A 26,792-nucleotide genomic window follows, 5' to 3' on the forward strand; every position below is an offset into this window, starting at 1 on the left:
ACAAGACTAGTTTTCTGTTGTAAATGATGTCACATGCCAATGGAGATCCCCGCCAACAGACAAACAACGAGGGAAAGACGTGGTAGAGGATTAGGGGGAGAGAGGGAGAGCCTATCTCACCCATGCAATAATAGGAATACAAACCTCTAGAATACAGTAAGACAATGCAATGTCCATACAGATTAGATCTATAATTGCATAAACTGTGTTGCAGTTATTTAACTTAATTTAATTGTTTAGATTTTAGGTACATTTAAATACAAATAGTACAATGATTAAACACTTTTAAAACACACTCTGACCGTCTGGTGGATTGTTCTAGTAAACTTTTAACATTAAAGAAAGAAGAGGGTCGTCTCTCAGTGTATGTCTTTAAAGTTCTATGCCATTAAATTTAACAACTAAACGTTTTTGGCTATCCAGCCCAGTAGGTTCCCAAACTTTAACACTTCCATCTGTACACTCTCAGAGTTACAGACCTGTAAGTAAGTAATTGTCCTTTGTTAAAACAAACATAATATCAAACAAATCTCTATATTCTGCAATTTGCTCTAGACGGTTTGTTCAGTAACAGTTCTTAATTGTCTCTCCAGCGCTTTAGTAAGCAAAAAATACAATTTTCACGTATGGGGTTCCTAAAACAACTGAACCTGAAAAAAAATGTCATTCATTCTTTTCAGTTCCATCAACGCATGTGAGCCGCATGTACATGTGCTTCTCTGCCCTCCTCAAAGGACCCCCTGGGGGAGATGGGACGGCAGGGAGGGAGGGGGGGGTTGAGGGAGAGGTGAGTAAGAGATGAGTCAACATCCCTCTACTATAAGACATCCTGATGGAGCCCAACAGTGGCATGCTCACTCAGATCGGCCAAGGTAAGGTCCACTCTCCTCTCTCCATGTCCTGCTTCACCTCCTCTGCTACTACATCCTCTCTCTCTCTCTCTCTCTGAGGATTATCACATCCTTTTACATTCCCACTAAATGTAATTCGTAAAATGTGCATGTCATTTTGTCTAAGAATAGATATGTCCATGATCTTTGTGCCTATTGGGAGTTCATAGGCATCTCTTTTCCAAATATTGACTGGCATTAACAAACATGTCACTCACTGGACGGAAGTTTTAGGACAGAAGTTTTAGGTGACGAAATGTGTACACATGCACGTACTGCACTGCACTTACAGCCTGCTGTAGTACGTGCAGCGTGCACATACACACAGCACGTTTGGAATCAAAGAGCATACAATTATATGGGAGGCCTTTAAACCCTTTCGATGTCTTTTTCATAGGAATAACACACAACGTGCATCCTGTGAACACCAAATATGGACTACACACCGGCTCTCCTGGTACTTTCTCTGCTGCAGGTGTTCAGCATGGGCACGGCCAGCCCTCTACCCAAAGATGTGCTGTTCATGAAGTCCAAAGTCAAAATGAATGCTGCACAGTTAACGAGGAAGATAGACAGTTCCCTTAAGGTAACTATTGCTATTCACTGTGTGATTTACTCCAATTAAGAACCTTGAGAGCAAGTTTCTTTGTGTTCAAATAAATTTATGCATGCCCTCTTCCGTCCTCTCTAGCTGCTTGTCCCCGCGGGCTGGACTATCAGCCCACATCTAGACAACCTGGAAGGCCTTTCCTCCATCGTCAGGGTGCTGGAGGGCTACGAGAACCTGCTCTCCGAAACCCTGGACGGAGTGCCTCAGCTGAAACAGGAGGTGTCGTCGCTCAGGGGATACCTCGATGCCTGGAGGCACGGCCACTGCAGCAGAGACCAGGGGCCAAAGCCCCCTATGCAGGGACGCCTGGCACAGCTCCTAAGTCATAAAGAGTACGTTCACACTGTGGGCTTGGAGGCCCTTATGGGACTGAAGGACTTCCTCAACCAACTACTGAAGAACCTAGATCACCTCGGGACCTGCTGAGACAGACCTTTTGAATCCTAGTGATTTGTGGGTAACCGGTACAGTGGGCCCCGGAGACCCCGGGCAACTTTTTTTTAATTTATTTTACAATTGGGACCAAAAACAATATTTTTAATGACATTTAACGTAACGACATAAAACCTTTGAAGTTGAAGGGTAAATTTAGTAAACTTATTTCAAATTTAGGTCAGATGATGTACCGTAAACATACATTTAATTTTCTACACTTGATTCTTAGTTACATTTTGGGGAAAAAATAACAATTTGACATCGAGGTGACCAATGGTTAGTTGTGAATTCAAACTGTAACCATTGACGTGTGAAGTTGGGTTGAGATATTGCTGCGCAAATCACCAACAACTGTTTGTGACATACCGAAACAAAAACAAAAAGCCATCTGGTCTATGGCCCATTACTGTCCTTTTATTCATATTTCTAGAATGCACTTTTTCTAATATTTTCAAGACATTTATTCTTTATCCTTATACATATTTATAGTACCATATTTAGAAAAAAAACGTGTCATATTTCAATGAGATTGTTTACATGGTGGCGAATGTCTACTTTCAAGGAGTGTTTACACACACAGGGGGGAATCAATGCTTTGCACAGTAAAAGGTCTAACAAGCTGCTGGCAGGCTGACCACGCTGCTATGTTGTGAACAAAGAGCTGAGCTCTGGATCTGTGACGGTTGCCTACAAGTGCAGAGAAGCAGCGACAGTGAAATATGAGCCTCGTAACTCACACAGAACCCAAACTAGCCGTCCTCTCTGGAGAAGGTGTCACCAGTGATTGGTGATGTCATGCACAAAGATTCCTGAAAGCCGGATCAAACCATTCCAGGAAAAGCAGATGTTTTTGTGAGTGTGTGTGTGCGCGGAGTCAGGGGGTTGGTGGAGAGCCGGAAGGTACTGTACCGTATGGCCCCCCGTATTCTTCACAACAGCACTGGTAGCATAGATAGATTCTATGATTATAGTCTCGTCTATTTATAATTGCATATTTTTGTACAGTGGACATGTTTGTAACCATTTGCAAAAGAAAATGTGTATTCAAGTATGCTATATTTAAAATAAAATATTTTTACAAGTCATTATATGTGGTGTATTTTATTAAGTGGAGGCGGTAAGATAATGGCTTAAAGAGCAACACAATGTATAATGTATATATATAGTATGGTTAATGCATATTATATGGACACTTGCACGTCATCATGATGGATTTGTAAAAGCTCATTTCTCACTGTACAGCCTAACCATTAAGAGCAAGACAGAAGTACATTAGTACTATTACAACATTAATAATAAGACCAGTCATAACTGACTCTCGTACACACTTGCAAACTGCCAACAAAATGACATTTAATACTCAAACACAAAGGTTTGATGAAAAACAACAAAGTCATCATGTTTTCACACAATACAAATTTCAGCCTTTTACATAAATGAAAATAATTGTTTGAGAACCATGGCATAGATCAAATCAATATACATATATTATTCACATGGTCAAAGGATATCCTAGGAATATAATGAATAAACCTAAATGCACATACAGTACTGTACTGTAGTGACAGTACAGCTTAGTATACGGGATGTCAATCAAACTCACATGGCATGTTAACTGTATTGTATTCATGTCTTTTAAACAATTTGTGTAAAAATGTCATCATTTAAAAAAAAATCTAGCATTCAGACCAGTAAGTCACAACCCTGATCCTGGGGTGGAAGTCTACTTCTCTTCTGCCAGGTAGTTTTAATTATTTGTATTATTAATTAGTCTCCAATTAGATGACTACAATGAAAGCTGCCAGCTGTAAACTACTAACTTACACTGCACCATTCACTTCTCTCACACGTGCACGTGCACGCACACACACGCAATAACTAACTATCAAACCATTTGCTTCTTTTTATGTCGGTGGGCTTGTTGGTAGTGCCCATCAGTTTCCTCTTGTACTGGGACACCAGACTCTCGAAATGGGCCTCATCTTTACTCCGTCTCTTGACCATTTTAGCACTCTGGAAAACACAGTCATTTTAATTGCAATGATGCAATTCTCCTGCTCACTCACGGTATTCCCATATAAATGGCAGACTGACACCGAGCCATGTCTAAAACCTATTTTATATATTGGTTAGCTCGTCTTCAATTTATGAATGAACACACTGTACTGTACTGTACCGTACCGTACAAGCCCTCCTCCCTGGCCTGTGTGTGTGTGTCTGTGTGTTAGGCTGTGCAACAGTGACACTTGGTGGTGAACAGACGCTATAACGCTCTTTTCGTGCTTGGACAGACAGCCCCAGGGACACACAGTCGTCTATAGGAGTGGTTGCACCACTAAAAGATACAAGGTTTCTGCCCAAAAGTGATGGTATACTGGCTCTGGTGCTATACACGAGGACACCACTTACAAGCAACCAAAGTGCTTGCAAGTGGTGACGGCCAGTGAAATAAAGTAAAAATAATCTCTCAGGTTGGACAAAATTATTTTGTTTCTCACCTGATTTCTGACAGGATATTAGGTCTACTAGCCAGGATAAAAAATCTACCCTAATCTGCTCACTGCAAATACCCTAAATTTGCCTTAATCCAATATGCCACCATTGACAACCTATTATAAGGCAATATTTTCTAAATTTCATTATGCTTTAAGTAGCATGTGACATGTCAAACTAGGGGGTTTTCATGATTCGGACTAAATTTGGCCATAGCCACTTGCCCAAATGTCCTCCAAATGTGCTGACCTCATCACATTTGTGATGACGGCTATGGCCGTTTTTAGCCCAAGGAGTGTTTTTTGTGCAAAACTAATGTTTGGAATGGATTCAGAATCATGAAAACCCCACGCTCAAGCGATTACTGGCCAATCACAGCGCATCTTTTCCGGGACTTACAGACCCGATCATGCGCTCTGTGACGCACGCTCTTGCTTCCGCGGTGCTTCGCAAGGAATCTCGGGAAAGTTTTGCCCTCCCTTGAGCACATACGCTCCAGAGCCGGAAAGGGCGTCTACGTTTATATGCCTATGCTAGTGAGGACCTAGTGGACACATTTTCATGATTGGCTGCCTCTAGATAGATCAAATCTAGAGAGATAAAACCCATAGTGAGCTTGCTGCACCTGGCAGTTATGACGTGAGTCATTCTTGTTTCAACATTCCCTCTTCATACGGACTCTGGTAAACAGAAATAGTAGACATTCTAATATGCCTACTAAAGAACAGTCAACCAAAATAAGTTATTGATCTCCTCAATGATGAATAATATATCCTGGAACTCCTATTCCAGCTTGTTTTGTCCTCGTTGGAGATAAATCCAGTGCAATTCCATGTGGTGGTGACAACACAAATCACATTTCAAATGATACACTCACATGTAGTCATATACTGGGATGTGTATTAATTGCTTTGGCAATGTGAACATGTTTTCTCATGCCAAAAAAGCTCCTTTGAATAGAGCACCAAAGTCTGACGTCAATATTGCTAGATGGCGCTATTCCACAGGTTTGTGTATATTTTATTTGTATTATAATTCCCATAGGGAGATCTTAGATCGCCTCATATAAGAACTGTCTGTGTTTGAAAAATAAACAAATCATCCCAGCGGTTTCACTCATAGTTTACCGTTTTTCATTTTTACTGTTAATCGTTTGCCCGCCAGGAACATAGGAATATTAACACGTAGAATCTTGTAGCCTGCCACAAACGGAAAAGCCGTTTTAACAGCGATGTATTCATTAATGCATGTTTTAATACGATCGTATCGAAATCTACCGTCCGTTAGCTTTGTTATGCTTCTGACCCAATGGGCGCGGCCATTTTGAAAATGCGCGCGCATCCACTTACATTGCCGGCTCTGTTTTCAGACGGCTTTATCTCACAGAAGCGACATTGCAGGGGTCGCTTTGTCCCAGACAAGCGTTTTCAACGGCCTGTAGCAGGCGCTGTGATACTCGCGGTCCACTTTTTCCACCACCGACCGAGAGAACAAGCACCAGCTTCGTCAACACACACGGAATGGTTTCATAGTAAAATGCGACTACGGATATTTGGCTCTTCAAAGTAAGTGTCACGCGCGATAAAACCCTGGCAGGACGCGACGGAGGAATTAAATAATGGTAGCGGTAAATTTAAGCTATGCGTGTCCAAATCCCGGAAGTGATAGAATGTAGTCTAGCCTCACTCCAGTCTGTGGATGATAGAATGTAGTCTAGCCTCACTCCAGTCTGTGGATGATAGAATGTAGTCTAGCCTCACTCCAGTCTGTGGATGATCGTCGGGAGCATTATTATTATTAGCGCAAGCTCGGATTGATGTTTTATAAGCTCCCAAGCATGGTATTTTATCCCATTTTGTTCAGAAAAACCATTAATAACCGCGCGTGCGGCTGCGTGCATGGAGGATTCTGATGTAGGCTGTAACCTGATCTACCATGCGAGTACAAAGAAATATATATATGATTTTTAATTCTGGATTAAATCATATTAACTAAACCCGAGATTTCTCGTGCTGGCAAATAATGTGTTAAATGCTGAACAAACAATCAAATAAAACGACATTTCCGACCCAGAAGGCAGACTAAATGTCTGTTCTGTACTGCTGATACTAACACAGATGGTCTAATACCAGGCACAGCGCAGATGAAGACCGGTTGGGGATACTCTAGTCTACATTATGAACAGTTAGTGTGTACCTTGGGTCTTGGCAGTGTGGGTTTTTCCATTGTTGGTCTTCTCTGTTTCTCGCTCCTGCTGGGTGTATTCCTGGCCTTAATGGGTGCAGGGGTCTGGCTCTTCCCTTTATCACGCACCCTGAACGCAAGAAAGACAGTTAACAAAATGAGGTTTCATCCCTGATCTGTTGCTAAACTGGCAAAACATTATATCTGCACAATTCTTGAAAGTAATATTTTGTTTCACAATAACGAACGGGAAAAACATATATATATTATATGCCCTCGTCTCCTTATCATTACATAACGGTTGGTAACAGAAAATTTCACAACTCATCTCCCCATCATCAGGCTCACAGAGACATACAACTTAAATTAGGAAGAAGATCCAGAGTGGATCCTTAGTTGGATCCGGATCTCCAGATAGTAAAAATCAACAGGAAGTTGACATTTGTATTAGGGCTGGGACTTTAACGCGTTAATTGAGATTAATTAACACGTTCAAAAAATTAACGCATTTAATCGCACCATTTTTTTCACGGCGGAACGTTTCTCAATGGGCGCATTTCAAGTAGTGAATAGGCTGCTGCACGCCTCGCAGGGGGAGGAGCAGCCCCCTCGCAGCAGGGGGAGGAGCAGCCCCCTCGCAGCAGGGGGAGGAGCAGCCCCCTCGCAGCAGGGGGAGGAGCAGCCCCCTCGCAGCAGGGGGAGGAGCAGCCCCCTCGCAGCAGGGGGAGGAGCAGCCCCCTCGCAGCAGGGGGAGGAGCAGCCCCCTCGCAGCAGGGGGAGGAGCAGCCCCCTCGCAGCAGGGGGAGGAGCAGCCCCCTCGCAGCAGGGGGAGGAGCAGCCCCCTCGCAGCAGGGGGAGGAGCAGCCCCCTCGCAGCAGGGGGAGGAGCAGCCCCCTCGCAGCAGGGGGAGGAGCAGCCCCCTCGCAGCAGGGGGAGGAGCAGCCCCCTCGCAGCAGGGGGAGGAGCAGCCCTCTCGCAGCAGGGGGAGGAGCAGCCCCCTCGCAGCAGGGGGAGGAGCAGCCCCCTCGCAGCAGGGAGGGGGGAGGAGCAGCCCCCTCGCAGCAGGGGGAGGAGCAGCCCCCTCGCAGCAGGGGGAGGAGCAGCCCCCTCGCAGCAGGGGGAGGAGCAGCCCCCTCGCAGCAGGGGGAGGAGCAGCCCCCTCGCAGCAGGGGGAGGAGCAGCCCCCTCGCAGCAGGGGGAGGAGCAGCCCCCTCGCAGCAGGGGGAGGAGCAGCCCCCTCGCAGCAGGGGGAGGAGCAGCCCCCTCGCAGCAGGGGGAGGAGCAGCCCCCTCGCAGCAGGGGGAGGAGCAGCCCTCTCGCAGCAGGGGGAGGAGCAGCCCCCTCGCAGCAGGGGGAGGAGCAGCCCCCTCGCAGCAGGGGGAGGAGCAGCCCCCTCGCAGCAGGGGGAGGAGCAGCCCCCTCGCAGCAGGGGGAGGAGCAGCCCCCTCGCAGCAGGGGGAGGAGCAGCCCCCTCGCAGCAGGGGGAGGAGCAGCCCCCTCGCAGCAGGGGGAGGAGCAGCCCCCTCGCAGCAGGGGGAGGAGCAGCCCCCTCGCAGCAGGGGGAGGAGCAGCCCCCTCGCAGCAGGGGGAGGAGCAGCCCCCTCGCAGCAGGGGGAGGAGCAGCCCCCTCGCAGCAGGGGGAGGAGCTCGGTCTCAACAGTAAAAAACAAACAGTTACAACAACAGCAACAACACTTAACACAATTATTTTCTCATGGCAAAAAAGTGCAGGACAACTGTGGCAAATACATAGGAAAAACAACAAATCTAGCAAGACATGGTATCATTTAGTGCCTTAATGGCATTTGGTATGAAGGAATTTAAAAAAAAATTACGGTTAGCTTTTGGTACTTTGTACCGTCTACCAGAGGGAAGTAGTTCGAACTCCCTGCAGTGGATGAGAGGGGTCGTTTGCTCTCTTGACAGCTTTTTTACGAAGTACCTCCTTGTAGATACAGCCTAATTGTTTCTGTCTCTTCCCAATGATTTGAGGCTAGGTTTACTATTCGCTGCAGCTTGCTTCTTCCTTTTACATTTAGATTGCCATACCACATTGCCATGTTAAAAGTCAAGATTCCCTCTATCAGGTTTTTATAGACTGTTTCCATAATATGCTTGCTCACTCTAAAGGAGTTGAGCTTGCGTAGTAGGTGGAGGCGTTGGTTACAAGTTTAAAAAATCTGGTCAGTATTTTCACTGAAATTGAGTTTGCTGTCAATATATGTATTATAAGTATAAGTATTTAAAATTGTCTACTACCTCCACTATTTGTCCACCAATTGTAATGGACTGCACAGGTTATTTTTCATGAATGACAAGTTATTTTGTTTTTGTCACATTGATCCCTAAGGAGCTTTTATCGCACCAGTTCTGAAAAGATGACACATGTACTCTGTATGCTTCCTCCCCCGCTGTGTCCCCCTTCTTAAGTAAGGCAACCAGGGCCATATCATCCACATATTTGAACAAATTAAACATATCCTGGTCTATAAATAGTTGGCTATAAATGCACCATTTAACTGGAATAAGGAGAAAAGTAAGGGGGATAAGATAGTCCCCTGTGGAGCACCGGTGTTAAGCACAGTGATGTCGGACAGAGTATCATTAACACGGACCTGTTGAGGACGGTCAGAGAGGAAGTCTCTGACAAGATTGATAATACCTCCATTTACCCCTATCAATAAAAAGGACCCTGGCAAAGTGGGAGGGGACTTGGAGATGCTTTGACAGGGTGTTAAACAGGCTGATAGTTGCATCATCAGTTCCTCTCTGACTTTTATAAGCACATTGGAGATGATCTAAGCTGTTAGAAACCATCGCTGTGATTTGTCTGCTTATAACTCTTTCAAAACATTTTCCCAAAATGGAAGTAAGAACAATTAAGTATTTTAGTTCAGTGGCTCCAGGCTTCTTGGGGAGAGGCACAATACAAGACATTTTCCAGAAATTGGGCATTGTTAGAGAGTCAAGCAAATACTGGAATAGCATCAACACAATACCTTTAAGTTCATGAACATTTTCTTTCAACACTCTAAGGCCATCTGGCCCAGGGGCCGAGTTGGGCTTAATACAGGAAAGGCTAGCTACAATTTCATTTTCACTGAGTGTGATAGGGACATACTCCGGAATGGACATACAGTACACACACTATCACGCTCAACACTGAAGTCATTCTTATCAAAACGGCTGAAAAAGATATTTAGATCATTAGCAAAAGATGGAGAGGGGTGCGACAGGGGGGTACGCTTTTGCTTAGTTTCCCTGCCCATCATCAAATTTAAACCTTCCCATGCTTTCTTGGCATTCCCTGAAAAGTATTGGTACTCAACTTTAACTTTGTAATCTATTTTTGCTTTTCTCAGTTTAGATCTTAATTCCCATCTTTTTTCTCTAACGAACTCAACATTACCATTTTTAAAAGCACATTTTTTTCTCACGAATGCAACCCTTCAGATCACTAGACATCCATAAGTTATATGGGAATATTTTTGACAGATTTTAGATTTTACTTTTATTAAACAGATGAAAGAACGTTCAGAACGTGTCAATCAGTTCATGAGGGGTGTCACATGAGTTAAGAAATAGCCAGTCAGTCGTTTCCAACTCGCATCTCATTTCCTCCTTACAGTCCTCTGTCCAGGTCACTATTTCCTTGGTCACTGTTTTTTCCCGTCTCAGTTTAGCCCTGTAGCGTGGGAGTAGGTGTATGACATTATGGTCAGACTTCCCCAAGGCAGGCCTGCAGGTGGATTTGTAGGCGTCTGGTATGTTGCCATAACACTTGTCCAGGGTGCGTGCCAGGCTGGTCGGACAGTCCACGTACTGGTGTAGAGTGGGCATGTGATCGGACAGTTCACAAGAGTTAAAGTCCCCTAGCAGCAGAACGGGTTGGTTAACTGCGCGGGACAGAGCGTTGTTGTAGCACTCGGCTATACTGGCCGCAGCCCCAACAAAATCCGGCCCAGGTACATAGGCCAGTATGATTGTAATCTGGCCAAACTCTCTTGGGAGGTAGAATGGACGAAATGAGACCACCAGGATTTCATAGTCATGTGTGCATATGCGTTCCCGGACCGTATACTGGGTAGCCCAACGTGTGTCAATATAGACACACAAGCCACCACCAATAGATTTCCGTGACGTATTAGTGTCTCTGTCAGCCCGCATTAGTGTGTAACCCGGCAGATTTGGGTCTGACATCTCCTCCTTCAACCAACTCTCTGTAAAACAGATGAGGTTGCTCTGTCTGAATTCGTTGTCGTATTTAACTTTAGCGACCAGTTCATTCATTTTGTTGCTCAAAGAGCGGACATTAGAAAAGGTTATTACCGGCAAAGGATGTCTGCTGCCGCAACTCCTTAATCTGGCTCTCACTCCTCCTTTTGATCCTCGTTTCTTATCTTTATTGCATTTTCGCGTCCCGGTATTTTTAAGTTGTGGATACTTGTCCAGTGAATCCAAAACAGCGTCTCTGCCCCAACCCCATGTGAAATGCACCCCCCAGCTAGTTCATTCCACCATTTTTTATTTTATTCCTTTGTTTCCCCCCTAATAAAGTTGTTTATATTTGTTTTCTCATGCCCCGCCATGTAAAGCACATTTGAGTATTCATAGACACTTTATATAGGCACTTGCTACACTTGTTTATCTGTTGGAAAAAAAGTTGTATTGCTTAAAAGGGGAATACCACTCATTTTCAACATTTTTCTATGGAGTTGTGTGGAAAACTGGAAATAATAAAAAGTCACCCCATTTTGTGCTGCCTAGAACTGGAGGTCTGACAAAAAACAGTAACATTATGAAGTACAGCTTTGTGATGTCACTGAGATGTACTTGTTACTGTTACTGATTTTGTTCAGACCTCCAGTTCTAGGCAACACAGAATGGGGTGACTTATTATTTCCACATAACAGCTCTAAGGTATATTAATGACATAGTAAAATTTTGAAAATGAGTGGTATCCTGTAGTCACTATTCATTGATTCACTGGGATACCAAAAAACATTTGAAAAAAAAGGTTTCTCACTGTTCTCGGGTTGAATATTGATATGCGATTAAAATGTGATTAATCGAGATTAATTAATTACAAAGCTTCTAATTAATTAGATAAAAATGTGTAATCGTGTCCCAGCCCTAATTTTTATTTAAACCAACAACAATTGCGTTTATTTATTTGCTAAAATAGTGCTTTTGAGACCTGTTTCACCATGCAATGTAAGTCAATGGATAGACAATGTTGGAATATTAACAGGACCACTATGGAACATATCTCATCAATATTGAACAACTCAAACCAAAGTGTCATTTTGTTTTGAAGTACCTGTTCTTGGGCCCTCGGTGGGATGGGAGGGGCAGAACCTTCCTCCGTTTCTTTCCATCTTCAAATTCAACATGTTCCACCACAGGGTTGGTCTGGAAGCCCGAGTGATGTTGGCCTTGGCTCCATTTCTGGGGACCAGCTGGTGCACAGAGACACAGCGGGGAACAATGTCTCTAATTGGTAGTGTGTGTGTTATATACAACATAACAGAATGCATTTCTAACAAATGTGGGGTCAGTGCCAAGACTTAAAATGTGCGGTGAATCATTACTGTCACACGTGTTCCTGATAGTGGAATTAAGTTGTAAAAAAAAAGATGAACACAAAGATTTAAAATGTGTGGTGAGGCATTACTGTCACATGTGTTCCTGATATTGGAATAATAAAACTGTAAAGAGAAAAGATGAACAAACATCTGTCACCATACCTTTGTTCGTCCCAGCCTGCCATGGGGACGAGGCCTGGGTTTTAGGTCCAGTTCTCTTTGGGCCAGCTCCAGCTCCAACCACCTGGGAATTGGCTCCACTCACCGGCCCGTTTCTGTGATGTTCCTAGTGAAACGGTCCCATGTACAGTTTGTTATAGCTATGTATCATGTAATATTATACAACAGGTCGTTTCGAAGAAGCAATGAAAGTCATCTGGCCGTGCTTAAACGAGCATGATGGAACGCCTAATAAAAACATAAATCCCTTTTGCGCTGCCTACAGAACTCGCTTATCGGCTCGTTCCTGCAGCAACGCAGGCGTGCCATTAATGACGGTAAAGCACACCCTCTCGTGTAATATTGCTTAAGTGTGTGTACATATATATTATTGTATGCTGTATGTGCATACACTGTACACACGCTCTCAGCAGGGAGGAGGGGTTTAACAAGCGTTCATCTTTTACAGATTTGGGTCAAACTCTGTGGACACATCTCCCGACAGTATGATAGACAGATGTAAGCGATCAAAATAAGCTATTTAACCATAAACCCACCATACATGGTTGGAGCTGAGGTGCCTCAGGATGGAGCTTTTTTATTTTTTTGCCTCTACCCCTGGTTAACTCGCTCTGTGCTGAAATCGCCTTTTGACGCCTACCTTGCCTTTTCATGCCATTTTTTAATCAATTGATCACGGTTCACAATGGTGTCCTGTATGCATAACACTCCGGTTGCGGTGCGACAACCATCTATCTTTCTGGTAACTAATGACCAACACAATTTCCAAAGTATGGCACGTGAAAACTGAAAAGACAAACCTTGCTTTTCTGTTCCCGTAGTTGTTTCATTTTGAGCTTCCGTCCATCCTCAAGAGAGAACTCGACAATGGGCCTCTGCAATAACAGAAAAGGCATGAAAAACTCAGTTCACCCAACACAGCTAGACCAGCTTGCTTTATGGAATGTTGGTTATTAATTACCGTAATTGTGTTCAAATACTTTGTTGTATGACAAATAATGGAAATAGCCAATAGACAGCTCACAACGTGTCACATTGCGACAGGTTGAGCTTTAGCTCTGTGTGTATAAAAACAGTTGCATTTTTTTTAAAGACATTTCACCTATGACATATGACATGCCCAAAATAGGGAAACCGGGTTAAACTGTAGGGAGGGAATGAGTCCGAGTGTGCCAACTTTTCTCTCAAATTTGTCATCACCAACATCGCATTCAATGGTGGCCATAGTATATGTAATGTATGTGGGCTAAGGCAATGTGATCATTATGTAGACAGCTTTCATCATTGCAGGTCAGTTTTAGGTTTTATAATCGTGAAAGTGGAACATACAGTAGCCTATGCAGCAGCGTTAATTTTGTTGACTATGACTAAAAGACTAAGTCTAAATCAAAATATTCTGAAAAAATTAACACTGCTATGCAGAGGAGGGAGAACAGACTTTCTGTTATAAATGAGGAGCGGCAGTGGCTCAGGGGTAGAGTGGCTGGATGGTAACCGCAAGGTTGCCTGTTAGAACCTGGGCTCCCCCAGAGTTAGTGTCGAAGTGTCCTTGAGCAAGACACTGAACCCCAAATTTCTCCTGATGTGCTGGCTAGTGCCTTGCATGGTTTCTGCCGCCATCGGTGTATGAATGTGTGTGTGAATGGGTGAATTGATGCACAATCTATGTAAAGCACCTTGGATAAAGGTGCTATATAAATGCACCATTTACAATTTATAACACATATTTTGGAAATTACTTGTGGACTACCACAATGGATTAATTACTTTTCAATGGCCTAAATATCACGTTTACATTGGCAGATTAAACATCTGCAATTGGCAGTTGTCTCAGAGATTGTCAATACTATGATGTCACTGTCAATTTGCACAAGCCTGCCCTGGAGTGGATTCAACAAGCTGCATCCAAGAGAAACATTATGCATGTCCAAAACTTACAAGGAAAAATCAATGTGACAGCAATCAAACCAAGTTCAATGACCCTGTGGCTTATTCTGTACATGAACCGACTCAACTTGGGACTTATTTGAGAAGGTCAATGAGGACATTGATAGACTCCTCTACTGTATTATGTATATGGGGACTATGTCAGGTTCTGTGAGAAGAGCACTGTACCAACCAAAATGGTGTGCTGCTTTCCCAACATTAAAGCCCTGTTGAACAGGACAAAAATCCATTTCATGGCAGGTGACCTTGAGGTAACATGTCATCGTTTCCGACCTCCCATTAGTCCGACCGATTACTAACACTATCCCAAACCCTATCCTCAGTCTTAACCAGCCACGTAGGTCACTGACCCTAACCTCAGTCTTAACCGGCCACGCCTCAGTCTTATGGCTGTTCAGAAGACGTGGAGGTGATGGACACTTACAAGTTTACATGAACAACAAACTGTGACTGCAGTGCACTGACAACCCCTACAGGGAGGAACAGAGCAAGCGGTTCATTCTGAGGAGGCCCTTCCAACAGGCTGCTGCAGATGTTCTACCACCGCTCCGTATGTTCCAGCATCCTCTTCTTTGATGTGGTATGCTTGGGGAGGAGTAACAACCAACACAAGGGATGCCAACAAGCTGAACAAGCTGGTGAGGAAGCTCCGTAGATGGTGAACCGGACAATATGGGGGTGGTTGTGTGAATGTGTGTGTGTGTGTGTGTGTGTGTGTGGGGGGGGGGGGGGGGGGGGTTCATCAACCCTCCCATCACCTCAGCTAGTAAAGATGAGTAGCACATTCTTCCACAGACCCAGCCCTCCTCCGCACACCACTGGCGCCTTGGTCAGTCCTTTGTGCCAGTAGCCATGAGGCTCCACCATCAAGCTTGTCCCGCCCCATATGAGAACTTTAAGACCTGCACTGTCTGCTACCGACTTTAGTTTTGAGTACTGACTCCTGCATGGATTCTGGCAAACTTGGACTTCTAGAATGTGCATTAGGTGTAAAATAGCTCGAACCAGTGCTGATTATTTCGTTAGGACCCACTACAGTGGTGTTCGATACGAACTTAACCGGGATGTGGAAACCTCTACTTCAATGCTCTACGAGTTGCTTAGCCATTAGCCAGTTATTCTGTCTCATCTAGAAGACTCGTACCCCAGGTAATACAAGCCATTCAAGGTATATGGGTTGTAAAGCCAGATACCTTGATTCGTAAATGTTGACCTGTTGGAGATACCGCGTGCGTTGCCTGGAATCTCAGGTTTAGAAGCCATGGGAGCCGCCTTTTATGCTGTGCAAGTCTAGTGTTACGATGATGTCACCACTGAAAATATCCATCTTTGGAGTTTCTACATTAATCTGATGTCAGCGCTGGATAGCGCTGTTGTCTCCATATATGGGACTATGGGTTATCCCATATATGGAACTCTAAGTGAAAGCCTTCGCAACATTAGGGATGTACATTCAACGTTCTCATATTCACTGCTTATAGCGAGTAAGATGTCTCTGTACACATATCCAATGCCAATTCATTGTTGATAGTTTGTACATAATATTAATTTACTTATTCAGCAATGTTCCAGCTTTCTCACATACAGAAGCGCACATGCATGTGTACGCACGTGCGTGCACAAACTGTATTTGTTTATTTGGACGGGACAGTGCATATTAATGGACATTACATGTTTTCACTGTAAATGTAAGTTTCACTGTAAATTCACTGTAAATACACCGGATTTAGCAAAGACGCTAGTTTACATCCGCAGTCTCCACACAAAACAGAAAAACAAAACAGGCAGACAGTAGTGCACATACAGTATAATATAAGGAAACAAAGCATAAAAACATTCATACAAAATCTATGTTTATATGCTTTGTTTCCTATACAAACACATACCTTGGTGGGGCCGAAGATGTCGGGGTTGTTGTTGAGGTGACGCAGTGCGCCGAGGGCATGCTCGTGCGCCTGGAACTCGACAAAGCCGTAACCCAGAGACTGTCCCGACACCTGACCCTTCTGCGGCTTCCTGTCATACATCACCCGGCACTAGGGACAAAGAAAGGGATCACATAGTAAAACAGTACCCCCTAGTGGACAAAGACTTACATAGTCAGTTCAGCTATGTCCCATTGGTGCGTGTGTCCTGCCCAGCACGTTTTCTTTTCTTTACAAATCCTCTAGTGGCTGGAGACGATTGAGAAAAGATCAGAGAGTGTCTCTCTGTATACCGTAATGTCTCCTCACCTCAGTGACGCGGGCTCCTTTGCTTTGTTTGACTGCATTCAGACAGAGTGCTCTCAGTTTCTTGTTGTCGGTGGACTTGGGCAGGTTGTGGACGCACAAGCGAGTCTTTGACACAAACACTTGGACATCCTTCAGCTTTGTCCTCTTCACCTCTTCAAACTGATGACAAAGCAAAGAATGGTGTCAATTTATTTGCATACTTAGACTAGCGCAGTAAGCTGTATAAGTATAATGCATAATTATGTCAGTATTTGTATGCTACAATTACAATTATATGAGAGGTGCTAATAATATTATTAAAATTTCTATGTCTAGGACAGGTACTGTAGAGAAATGGTCCTCACTCTCATCCTCTTGACCATATCTGTTGCAGGGACACCCTCTGCAGCTTTGGTACCTTCACGGATCACTGGACAGATGGAGAGAGGAACAGAGAGGGTGAGGAAGTGTTCACTGGACAGATGGAGAGAGGAACAGAGAGGGTGAGGAAGTGTTCACTGGACAGATGGAGAGGAACAGAGAGGGTGATGAAGTGTTCAGTGGACAGATGGAGAGAGGAACAGAGAGGGTGAGGAAGTGTTCACTGGACAGATGGAGAGAGGAACAGAGAGGGTGAGGAAGTGTTCACTGGACAGATGGAGAGAGGAACAGAGAGGGTGATGAAGTGATCACTGGACAGATGGAGAGAGGAACAGAGAGGGTGAGGAAGTGTTCTGACTGACTATTTACGGACATATAATAATTACAAATAAAGTCAGTGAAGAGGAGACGGCCATCTGATTCCACAGTACCACAGCATGCCCAGAAACAAGAATGTACTGTATATAACTGTGAATATATTGTATTAGCTGATTTTCTCTTCAACAAATAAACAACAATAAACAATGCTATTGGACACCCTGTGTTGGTTAAAAGAAAATATTGAACCAATGAAAAGTATTAAAAAGCGCTTCGGAAAAACGCCATTGGACCCTCAAACTCCACCACCTCTCATGCAAGTAATTGACAGTACATAAAGTCACAATACCAACTTTGATGAGGCAGTATTTAATTGTTTTAAAAATAAGGTTCTCTTCATTTCCTGAAAAATGCTAATTTTTCATTTACAGAGGTGTGATGAGAGGGATCAAAGTGTAGGGTTTACTCACTGCCCTCCCTGGCCAGGTAGAGGTTCCTGGTGCCCGTTTCAACTTTCACCTTCTTGGTTTTTAACTGGACAGCGTCATCTTTGCTCACCGCTGACACGACAATCAGCCTTCTGCCGTCTGCTCGGATGCCACCATTCTGAATGAACCACCGAAAGTTAGACATGTAAGAATAGAAGACTATACAATACGACAATAAGAACACAACACATCTGTAAGAATAGAAGACTATACAATAGGACAATAAGAACACAACACATCTGTAAGAATAGAAGACTATACAATAGGACAATAAGGACACAACACATCTGCATGTACTGTACAGCATATGTCACAGTATGACTGGAAAACCGGTCATTTTCACCGAGGTAGGGAGGCGTGCCGTCTGAAGGCGACTTGAGCCACGAGAGGCAAAGTCACCTTAGGCCGACTCAGCACCGTTCGAGTTATGTCCCGATGGGGACGGAGTCCTAATTCATCGTCACCACCAACCCCTAGTATCTGTACCTCCAACACATAATTTCTTGTTTTGACTTACGTTTTTCCAATCGTACTTTAACATATACTAGCAGTACAGTAGAATATTTCCAATGACTGATCCAAACTAACAATCCATTCGGTTGTTGCATCTTACCTCTGCCTCGTCCTCTGCCGCAGCGATACACTTGTCTGCAGCTAATTTCGTCTTGAATTGGGCAAATGCACAACCTAGCAATCAATAAATCAATGAATAACAGAAAAATCCAACCGGTTTTCTAAAATTAATAAACAAGTTTTACTCAGGCACTGCAGACTGACCTTTGGAGTGCTCTGTGTCTGGGTGGACAACGATCTTAACGTATTTCAGTTCTCCGAATTGTAGAAGAATCTCCTCCAGCCCTTCCTCCTCTGTGTCAAAGGAGAGGTTCCTAAAATCAGTGAAAGGTTAAAAAAAAACAGCCATCATCAACAGGAGCAAATGAAAACATATGAGCCAAAGCGAAAATAAAAGTGGAAGGCTAAGGTAAAGGCTAAGTATACGAGACCCATGGTTAAGATTAAGAACATGGTGGAGCAGGTCTACAAACCTAATGAAGACCGTTCTGCCCTCCTTCACGTCTGAAGGAAGAGGTTTCCTTGGTGGTTTCTTCTGACCTAGAGAGAAAAGGAAATTAAGTTGTTGTTTTTTTAAAGATAAAAGAAAAAGAAACATTTCCAATCAAACAAAATACCACAGAGCAATCCGCCCTTTGTCAAGTCCCGCCCGTGGTTGTGCCCCTCTTCACACCCTTGGTTGGCGTTTTGTGGTTGGACAAAAATCATTTCTCTCCATCCACTACCATTGAAATAACGTGTTCTTCAGTTGCTTCGTATTGATATTCTGTGCATTCAATTCTTATTTTAAACTTGGTTTAGTTTTTTCCAAAAATTATGTTTTAGCAAATTCAACATAAACAAGGCAGAACCAGGGCGGACAAGGCAGAACGAGCCTGCTGGTTAGTCAGTCAGGGACCAATAAGAAGTCTGACAAATAGTGAATTGGTCGAGAAACATACCTGATTCGTCGTCGTCATCGTCATCATCGTCATCATCGTCATCCTCAGAATCAAGATTGCTGTCATCATCTTCATCATCATCTTCCTCCTCACTGTCTTGTTGTTCTTCACAGTCCTCGTCTTCCGATGGCAACTCTTCTACAGCTGACTTTGGAGAGTCCTCCACCTTCTTCTTAGCTGGTTTTGGGGAATCCTCCACCTTCTTCTTAGCTGGTTTTGCAGACTCCTCCGCCTTCTTCTTAGCTGGTTTTGGGGACTCCTCCACCTTCTTTACAGATTCTTCAGCACATGCTCTGTGAATTGGATTGGTCACAAACTTGTAAGACTTCACCGAGGTCATCATTACACACGTACACTGATCAGAATAGTTTGTAAAGTCCTTGGCCCAACACAGGTGACAATAGTATGCCATTTCATCTTTCGGTTTTACCCATGTAATACACTCTAGCGGGCAAGTAATTTATAAAGTCAAACACTGACAGTCTGAAACATTTCTATAACATCCCACCAGATAAATACAATCTGTGCCAATGTGGAGATACTAAACCCACCTGTGCCAGTGTTGAAAATCACGTCATTCGTTGATTTGTATTAATCCAGAATTAATCCAGAATTAATGTCATTGAAATGTATCCCCTCCGTCCACATACATACATTAAGCGCAATCTTTACCTGCGTTTTTCTCTGAATTAAGGCTCAGATTGAGGTGTTATGAGGTGAGGGACGATGTTAGGAGCTCAATAAAGAAATCCCTGTGACCTCACGCTAACTATATTAGCGCTTCTGACGAAAGAATAGTGACCTCACGGGGGTAAGTCACTGGGCCTTCTTCGCAGCCTTTCCCGTGCATTGTATTGCCTCGGGATCCCCCAGGAGGAAGCTACTAATGTTGCTCTGGAGAGGGAAGTCTGGAGCTCTCTGGTGGAGCTGTTGCCCCCGCGACCCGACTGCGCATAAGCGGTTGAAGATGGATGGATGGAACCCCATGGGGGACCCCAGGCACATGAGGAACAATTTAACCACACCCAATTGTACACTTTCTACCAACTTACGGGTCACAATGAAATGCATTGTGAGAGCTGTAATGTGCTATTTTTGAAACATTGTGAGAAATCATTACAATTTCAAATAATTTTGAAACACGTTTTATTGGGGCCTTGGCACAAACTCTTTTTAGATGGTGGTCCTCGACATGTAAATGTTTGAGAACCACTGACTAATACCAATATCATACATCCGTACAATCATAAATCTGAAATGTATCAGTTTCCTACTTTTTCTTCTGAGGTGTTTCTTCCTCTTCTTCTTCAGAGTCACTCTCAGATGGCGCAGGATTTTCATTTACCTCCGGTGATTTTGCAGGCGCTATGGTGGAAAATTAAATGAAACTAATGTGTCTGTCAATTGTAGAACAATATACATCGTCTTGAATTCATATATGCAAATGTCCAAAAGGAAAATAAAATCATAACTGGTTTGCTGTAGCCACTATAACTACAGTTGGGTGCCACCGATATTGTCCCTTATCATTTGACCCATTTAGGCCTGACCTCAAAATTTAAAAAAAATCCTTCTAAATCCTCCAGTTTTCTGAAATAAATATTTTCACGATTTTTCAAAAATAGCAGACCTACAAGCTCGTAGCGCGCTACTCGGTGGCGCGCTATGAGCTTGTAGATCTGCTATTTTTCAATAGCTAAATTATAACAATGTTTAAAACACCAAAAGGGGTTCCCGCCCAAAATGGGTTAACTGTCCTTTTGCGCAGATCACGCAAACCTCAGCAAAAAGAAAAGGACAATATCGATGGCCTCCAACTGTACATGTAACCGTAAAGTACGTGCCAGCCATTACCTGCTTTGGATGACAGTTGTGTGGCAACATACTTGTCCTTGGCCACAGCCCAATCCACTGCTATTGGACGTCCTGTCAAAGAAACAGCAACGGTGATGCACAAACCACATAGAATCACATTTACACTGTACAATCACGTTTCTTCTTTTATGAAGTGAGACCAGACCAAAACACAATGTTTTGCCGTCTACAGAATAGTGGTAGAGATAAAAGGTTTCGGTCACTAACCTTTGATTTCCTTTAGGTTCATAGCGTTCAGTGCTTTCCCAGCCTCAGACACACTCTTAAACAGGACAAAAGCGAATCCTCTCATCTTCCCATCTATGAAACAAATAGAATACAAAAGGAAATTAAAGTTAACTATCATAATAACTCAAATGTGTTGTAACACCCAAAGCAGCATTCACCAGCTTTTCATAAGACAAGAACCAAGGTTTTATATATATATATATAACATTTTACATTTACATTTTACATATTTTATGTATAACATACAGTATACAAGTTCTTAGTGCAAGCATCGAAATTGTTCAACATCCTAAACGTAATAATATATTAGGTAAAATAAATAATATTAATATAAATAAAAAAACAGTGAGAAACACAATATAAGATCTCGTCTTAGACAGGTACTACATTAGCTCAGCAAGCCAAATGACGTCATGAAAACGTTATGATGACGTCCTCCAGTGACTCCGGTGACGTTCAGGACTAGGCCAGATCACAGCCCATATGGGGATGATCTTTACGTCATTTCCAGGACGTCTTTACCGGATTAAATAATATAGCTTATTTTGGGCCAGATCTGACTAGTTATGATATGACTTAACCCATTTTGGGCGGGAACCCCTTTCGGTGTTAGCATTATGTTATGCTTTAGCTATTGAAAAATAGCAGATCTACAAGCTCATAGCGCGCCACCAAGTGGCGCGCAACAAGCTTGTAGGTCTGCTATTTTTGAAAAATCGACTGACATAGAAACATAGCTTTTTCAGAAAACTGTCAGGATGTAGAAGACATTTTTTAGAATCTGATCTCAGGTCAAAATGGGTTAAGTAGATCTGGCCTCGATCGGACACACTCTGATTCATCCAGGGACGTCCGTCTTAGTGGATACATTTTAAGTTGGTTGAAATCAGGTGATATTCTGGGCCAGATCTGACCAGTCTTGGTTTCACTTGATCTGGCCACAATCGAGACGTCACTAATTGGTCAAGGTCCTGACAATGCTTGCTGGGTTATCAATGCAGCAGCAAATAAATATCTAATAAATAGCAGAAATGTCACAGTTGAATGTGCAAAGGAGTCGAGAACATACGTATTTACCTTCTTTGAGGGGAATGTTGGCCTCAAGCACTGTTCCAAACTCGCCAAAGGATTGCTTCAGTTCACTCTCTGAACACTTTTAACAAGAAAACACTTGAATTACTACAGGTAAAATACAGAGTTTGCCTTCATCATAGGGGTGCAACAATCAAATTAATTATGCAAATAAGATAATAAACTTATCGACAATCAACAAGCTCACACGGCGTGTTGTGACTATTTGTATTTATATTTGACACCATTGTATACTTACTGTTAAGTATACAATAAGGCTTAAGTGATTAATGAGACTAATTACAATGATCTGATTAACAGAGAAAGTAATCGACTAAATAATGGCTAATTGATAGCTGCAACCCTACATCAGGTGTTTGTGTCGTGAAGAACAGACAAGGGCAGCCCCATACAATAAACATTGTTAACTGTCCAATGTATGCACTGCAGAGACACTGACTCTTCTGAAGAATCAAGATACAGCTTGCTGGTGCTACGCCAGATCAAGAGTGATTTTATAGGCCTGGGCCATGGCTCAGTGGTCCAGGCACCTTGGCTGGTAATCCAGTCTGGCAGTGTGCCGCGGGTTCGACTCCCGATCCCGACGGCCTTTACTGCATGTCTTCCCCCCATCTCTCTCCCCATTTCCTGTCAGCCTACTGTCTGTCCCTCCATAAAAAATATAAAATAAAGGCGAAAGCCACAAAAAAAAGTGATTTGATAAATATTATATCCACAACGATGCACACTTAGGAACAACTAAATATAAATATTTAAGCAAATGATAAATACATGTTTAGAATAAATATTAGATTTCCACACAGTAGCTGAATACCTTGAAACTGAGATTCCTTATGATAAGCTTTGCTTTCAGCTGTATTTTTCGTACGCCACTGGATTTCGTCTCCTTTCCACTCCCATCGGATTTCACCTCCTTTGCTGGAGGGGGATCCTTTGATGCTAAATGAGAGCAACCCACAAACACAATACATTTGACACCTTCACTTGGTTAGCAAGGATGTGCTTTAAGCACTCTTATAAGTCAGTCAGTCTCTTTAGCCTTACCAACAGCCATTAAGAAATGTGAATCCCATTCCCTAGACTCCTTCAAAACCGCTCGCAAAGAGCACCTACGGACGGCTGCTGTACATGTTTTTTTTTTTTTTTTTTACTTTCTTTAACTGTGTATATATATATGATTTCCTGTTTTTGAGTGGTGCAACCATAGGGTGCAGCACTCCTATGTCCAGCTTTGTCCCTCCCTCCCTATCACCGTCTCCACACCTTAGCGCAAAACGGTCTTAGGCTGAGCTCACACGGTTAATGCAATTCTCTGCTCGTTGGATCAATGCTGTGTTGTGTCATGGCCGCCCAATGTATTTCCAATGGAGGTCACATGGTTTGACACAACAGTGTTGTATGAGGAGGAGGGGCGCATTCGACTGCACCCCTCCCCCTCATACAACACAATGTTGTGTCAAACCATGTGACCTCCATTGGAAATGCATTGGGCGGCTATGACACAACACAACATTGATCCAACGAGCACGAGAATTGCATTAAAGGTGTGAGCTCAGCCTTAAGCTGCGCACTTCTTAAGCTGCGCGCAGCTTAAATTCTGAGTTTTTAGACAGCTGGTGGATGGAAAAGAAGCTCCACCTTTTTGGGCGGAGGAGAGCGTTTCCGGGAATCTGGCCGTCGCGCAAGTATTCCGCGGAGGTGGAGCTTAATTTCCATCCACCAGCTGTCTAAAAACTCAAGCTTTAAGCTGCGCGCAGCCGAGAACGTGTGCAGCTCTTTCGACCGTGTGGCAGCACCTTCTGACTGTCTGTCTGTATGTTTAGGGTACCAACAGGGGGCGCTGTTGCACCACTCACTTTCGTTTGAAATGTACCCATTCTACATACTGTGAATAACATTTTCAATCAATTAATGTTGTTGGACATGTTCCAACTCACCTGCTTTCTTGTTGTCAACTAATTTCCTCTTTGCCACTGAAAGAGAAATCTTCCGTCCATCATACTGCAGAAGTTCTTTCAGGGCACGCTGTGCGTCCTCCTCCATGGCATAGGTGACATACCCAAATCCACGACATTTTTGGGTGCCTGGTATGGATGATGTTTAAAACACAATAACCCTAAACGTAAATACTAGGCATCGGGAAAATATCAAATTATAGGCTACCACACACATTGTACGGTAATGAACATATTACAAAATGTATCGTTACTAAATTATCATTAATCATATACTTGGATCAAATCATAGTTTTATGGAGTCTGCTACATTAATCAATGCGATGAAAATATTTATCCATATTTCGTCACGTTACCACAATAATTTCAAGATTATATTCGTTCGTGTTTAGAAAAGGATGATATATCATGCCTCCCACTAGCCCCAGTATGTTCCCTCAACACTACGCTCATTCTGTAGCTCCTAGCTCTGGTCCATAGCTCTAATGCGTTTCATTAGGATCAGAGCTATGTAGCTCCGAGAATGAGCGTAGTGCTGAAGGAACATACTGGGGCTAGCCTCCCACGAACTGGACTGAGACACAACTAACTTTTACAAGATAATGAATCTCACCTTTTTCGTTGACCACGAAGCATTGCTTAACAGGGCCAATTTCAGAGCATATCTCCTCCAGATGCTCGTTTGTTGCAGAGTCTGGCAGCGACTTAACGAATAAAGTATGTACTGCTGGCATGGCTGGAACTCGTGTGTACTGCTCAATACGCCAAACTCGCACACAAAGACGTTAACTGTAGATAATTACAGTTAATAGACAGGGATAAGATCTAACTATATAATGTCTTCCGCGACAAATACATGTTTAAAATAAAAAAATGTTTAAGTTGAAAAATTCAGAGAAAACGCGTCGCATGTTTACATGTGGAGGCAGCCATGTTGCGTACTAGCAGCGGAAGTTGTCATAATCTTTTTCTTCTCCTGAAATATCTAATTAGCGCCCCCTAAAGCAAATAATGCTACATGCATTACATGCCTCACGTCACTAGGCGGAGACAATGCATGTATGTTTGTGGGGTTGGTAATCACTTGGTTGCTTTTTCCATAGCAAAATAGATGAATTTGATTTCATTCAAACTAAATTCTGATTGTAAATGTAAATCTGGCCCAACACTGTACACACACAGACACAGTGAATCAGAGACAGCATTGTGCTGCTGAGCAGTGTAGTGAGCACTACTGTGCAGTGCATGTCATATAATATAAACCTTTTTCAGAATGGCTGTTTCTATTATAAAGTACAATATTTAGAATATTGAGGAGGGGGAAAGGGTATTTTACAGGCTTTGATTGTACCTTTAATTAATGTGCTGTGTGTGTATAGTGTTTAGGTATTCAGAGGTATTGATCACTTGCAAATATATTTAGTGAGAGTTAACAAGGCATTATGCTTAGCCTTCTCATCTCAGAAATATTAGTTGAGAAATCAATACACATCCTGATGTCATAGTAGGCAAAAACAAGCTAATGAGACACATGTGTAGCCTGTATGATGCAAGATAAATATAAAATATTATATTGGTTTCTACGTTTTTATTGATTTAATTACTTTATTTAACTGTTATATTTAACAGTTTGCAAAAAGTACAGAGGTAGTCATACAATAATGCTAAAAGGATAGCACAAAAATCCCTGAGTGCTTGTTTCCATTGTGATCCTATGTATAACATTAATCAATACATAAAGACGTATAATACTATACTATACATCATGGAGAATACGATTACTAACAACTGTTAAATTCAAGCATCAATCAACCTAACAACAGAAAAAAACATGTACTGTAAAGTTCTGTACAGAATTACATATCATTAAGAAAGATCAAATGTCAAAACATAATGCATAGTGTCTTCCAATGTCAATATTTAAAAGAAAAAATATCATGCAGCCCTAAATTAAGGGAATATAAATTAAACATGGTATTTAGTTAGGCATAGTTGTTTCCCATGAAGTTGACTGAAATGCAATACATTCACGATGGCTCACAGCAGCTCATTTTCTATACTAGGCCTACACAAAATGTGGAAGATTAGCATTAGGCTATGCATACAGGTAGGCCCACAATCTCATAGTAAAAGAAAATCCATTGAATTGGAACAACCATAAGCAAGAACATTATAACATTATAATTAGAATGATATTAGTATTAATTTCCCTGAGAAACACAATTATAATAATATACTGTATTAATATGAATTTCCCTGACAGTAAACATTGGTAAACACACTTACAATCCTGGAGACAAATATCAAATATGAATATACTAAACCCTCATACATTATTACAAATGTGCAGTAGGCTTCAATTCCAAGGTTCACTGGGTTTACAGAATGTGATGTTAAATGTTAC

General features: G+C 42.8%; 2 protein-coding genes across 2 annotated transcripts; one reads left to right on the forward strand and one right to left on the reverse strand.

The window, feature by feature from the left end:
* Window positions 1-1,323: 1,323 nt before the first annotated feature.
* Window positions 1,324-1,926, forward strand: LOC306923968 (leptin-like; the record flags this gene model as incomplete). Its single annotated transcript, XM_079502313.1, has 2 exons — window positions 1,324-1,476; window positions 1,582-1,926. The coding sequence occupies 2 exons, from the start codon at window positions 1,324-1,326 to the stop codon at window positions 1,924-1,926; spliced, it is 498 nt and encodes a 165-aa protein (XP_079358439.1).
* Window positions 1,927-3,258: 1,332 nt separating this feature from the next.
* rbm28 (RNA binding motif protein 28) lies at window positions 3,259-25,343 on the reverse strand. The gene is made up of 20 exons (XM_079501365.1): window positions 25,002-25,343; window positions 24,371-24,517; window positions 23,248-23,372; window positions 22,419-22,494; window positions 21,321-21,413; window positions 21,093-21,164; window positions 20,513-20,603; window positions 19,239-19,531; window positions 18,771-18,837; window positions 18,502-18,611; window positions 18,338-18,411; window positions 17,707-17,842; window positions 16,903-16,967; window positions 16,559-16,717; window positions 16,211-16,360; window positions 13,178-13,252; window positions 12,360-12,483; window positions 11,933-12,071; window positions 6,625-6,742; window positions 3,259-3,948 (listed from the first exon to the last, which is right to left on the reverse strand). The coding sequence occupies exons 1-20, from the start codon at window positions 25,120-25,122 to the stop codon at window positions 3,814-3,816; spliced, it is 2,370 nt and encodes a 789-aa protein (XP_079357491.1). The 5' UTR covers window positions 25,123-25,343; the 3' UTR covers window positions 3,259-3,813.
* Between the last annotated feature and the right edge of the window lie 1,449 nt (window positions 25,344-26,792).

This window comes from Electrona antarctica (genome assembly GCF_951216825.1).
Source record: "Electrona antarctica genome assembly, chromosome: 5".
Classification (NCBI taxonomy): Eukaryota; Metazoa; Chordata; class Actinopteri; order Myctophiformes; family Myctophidae; genus Electrona; species Electrona antarctica.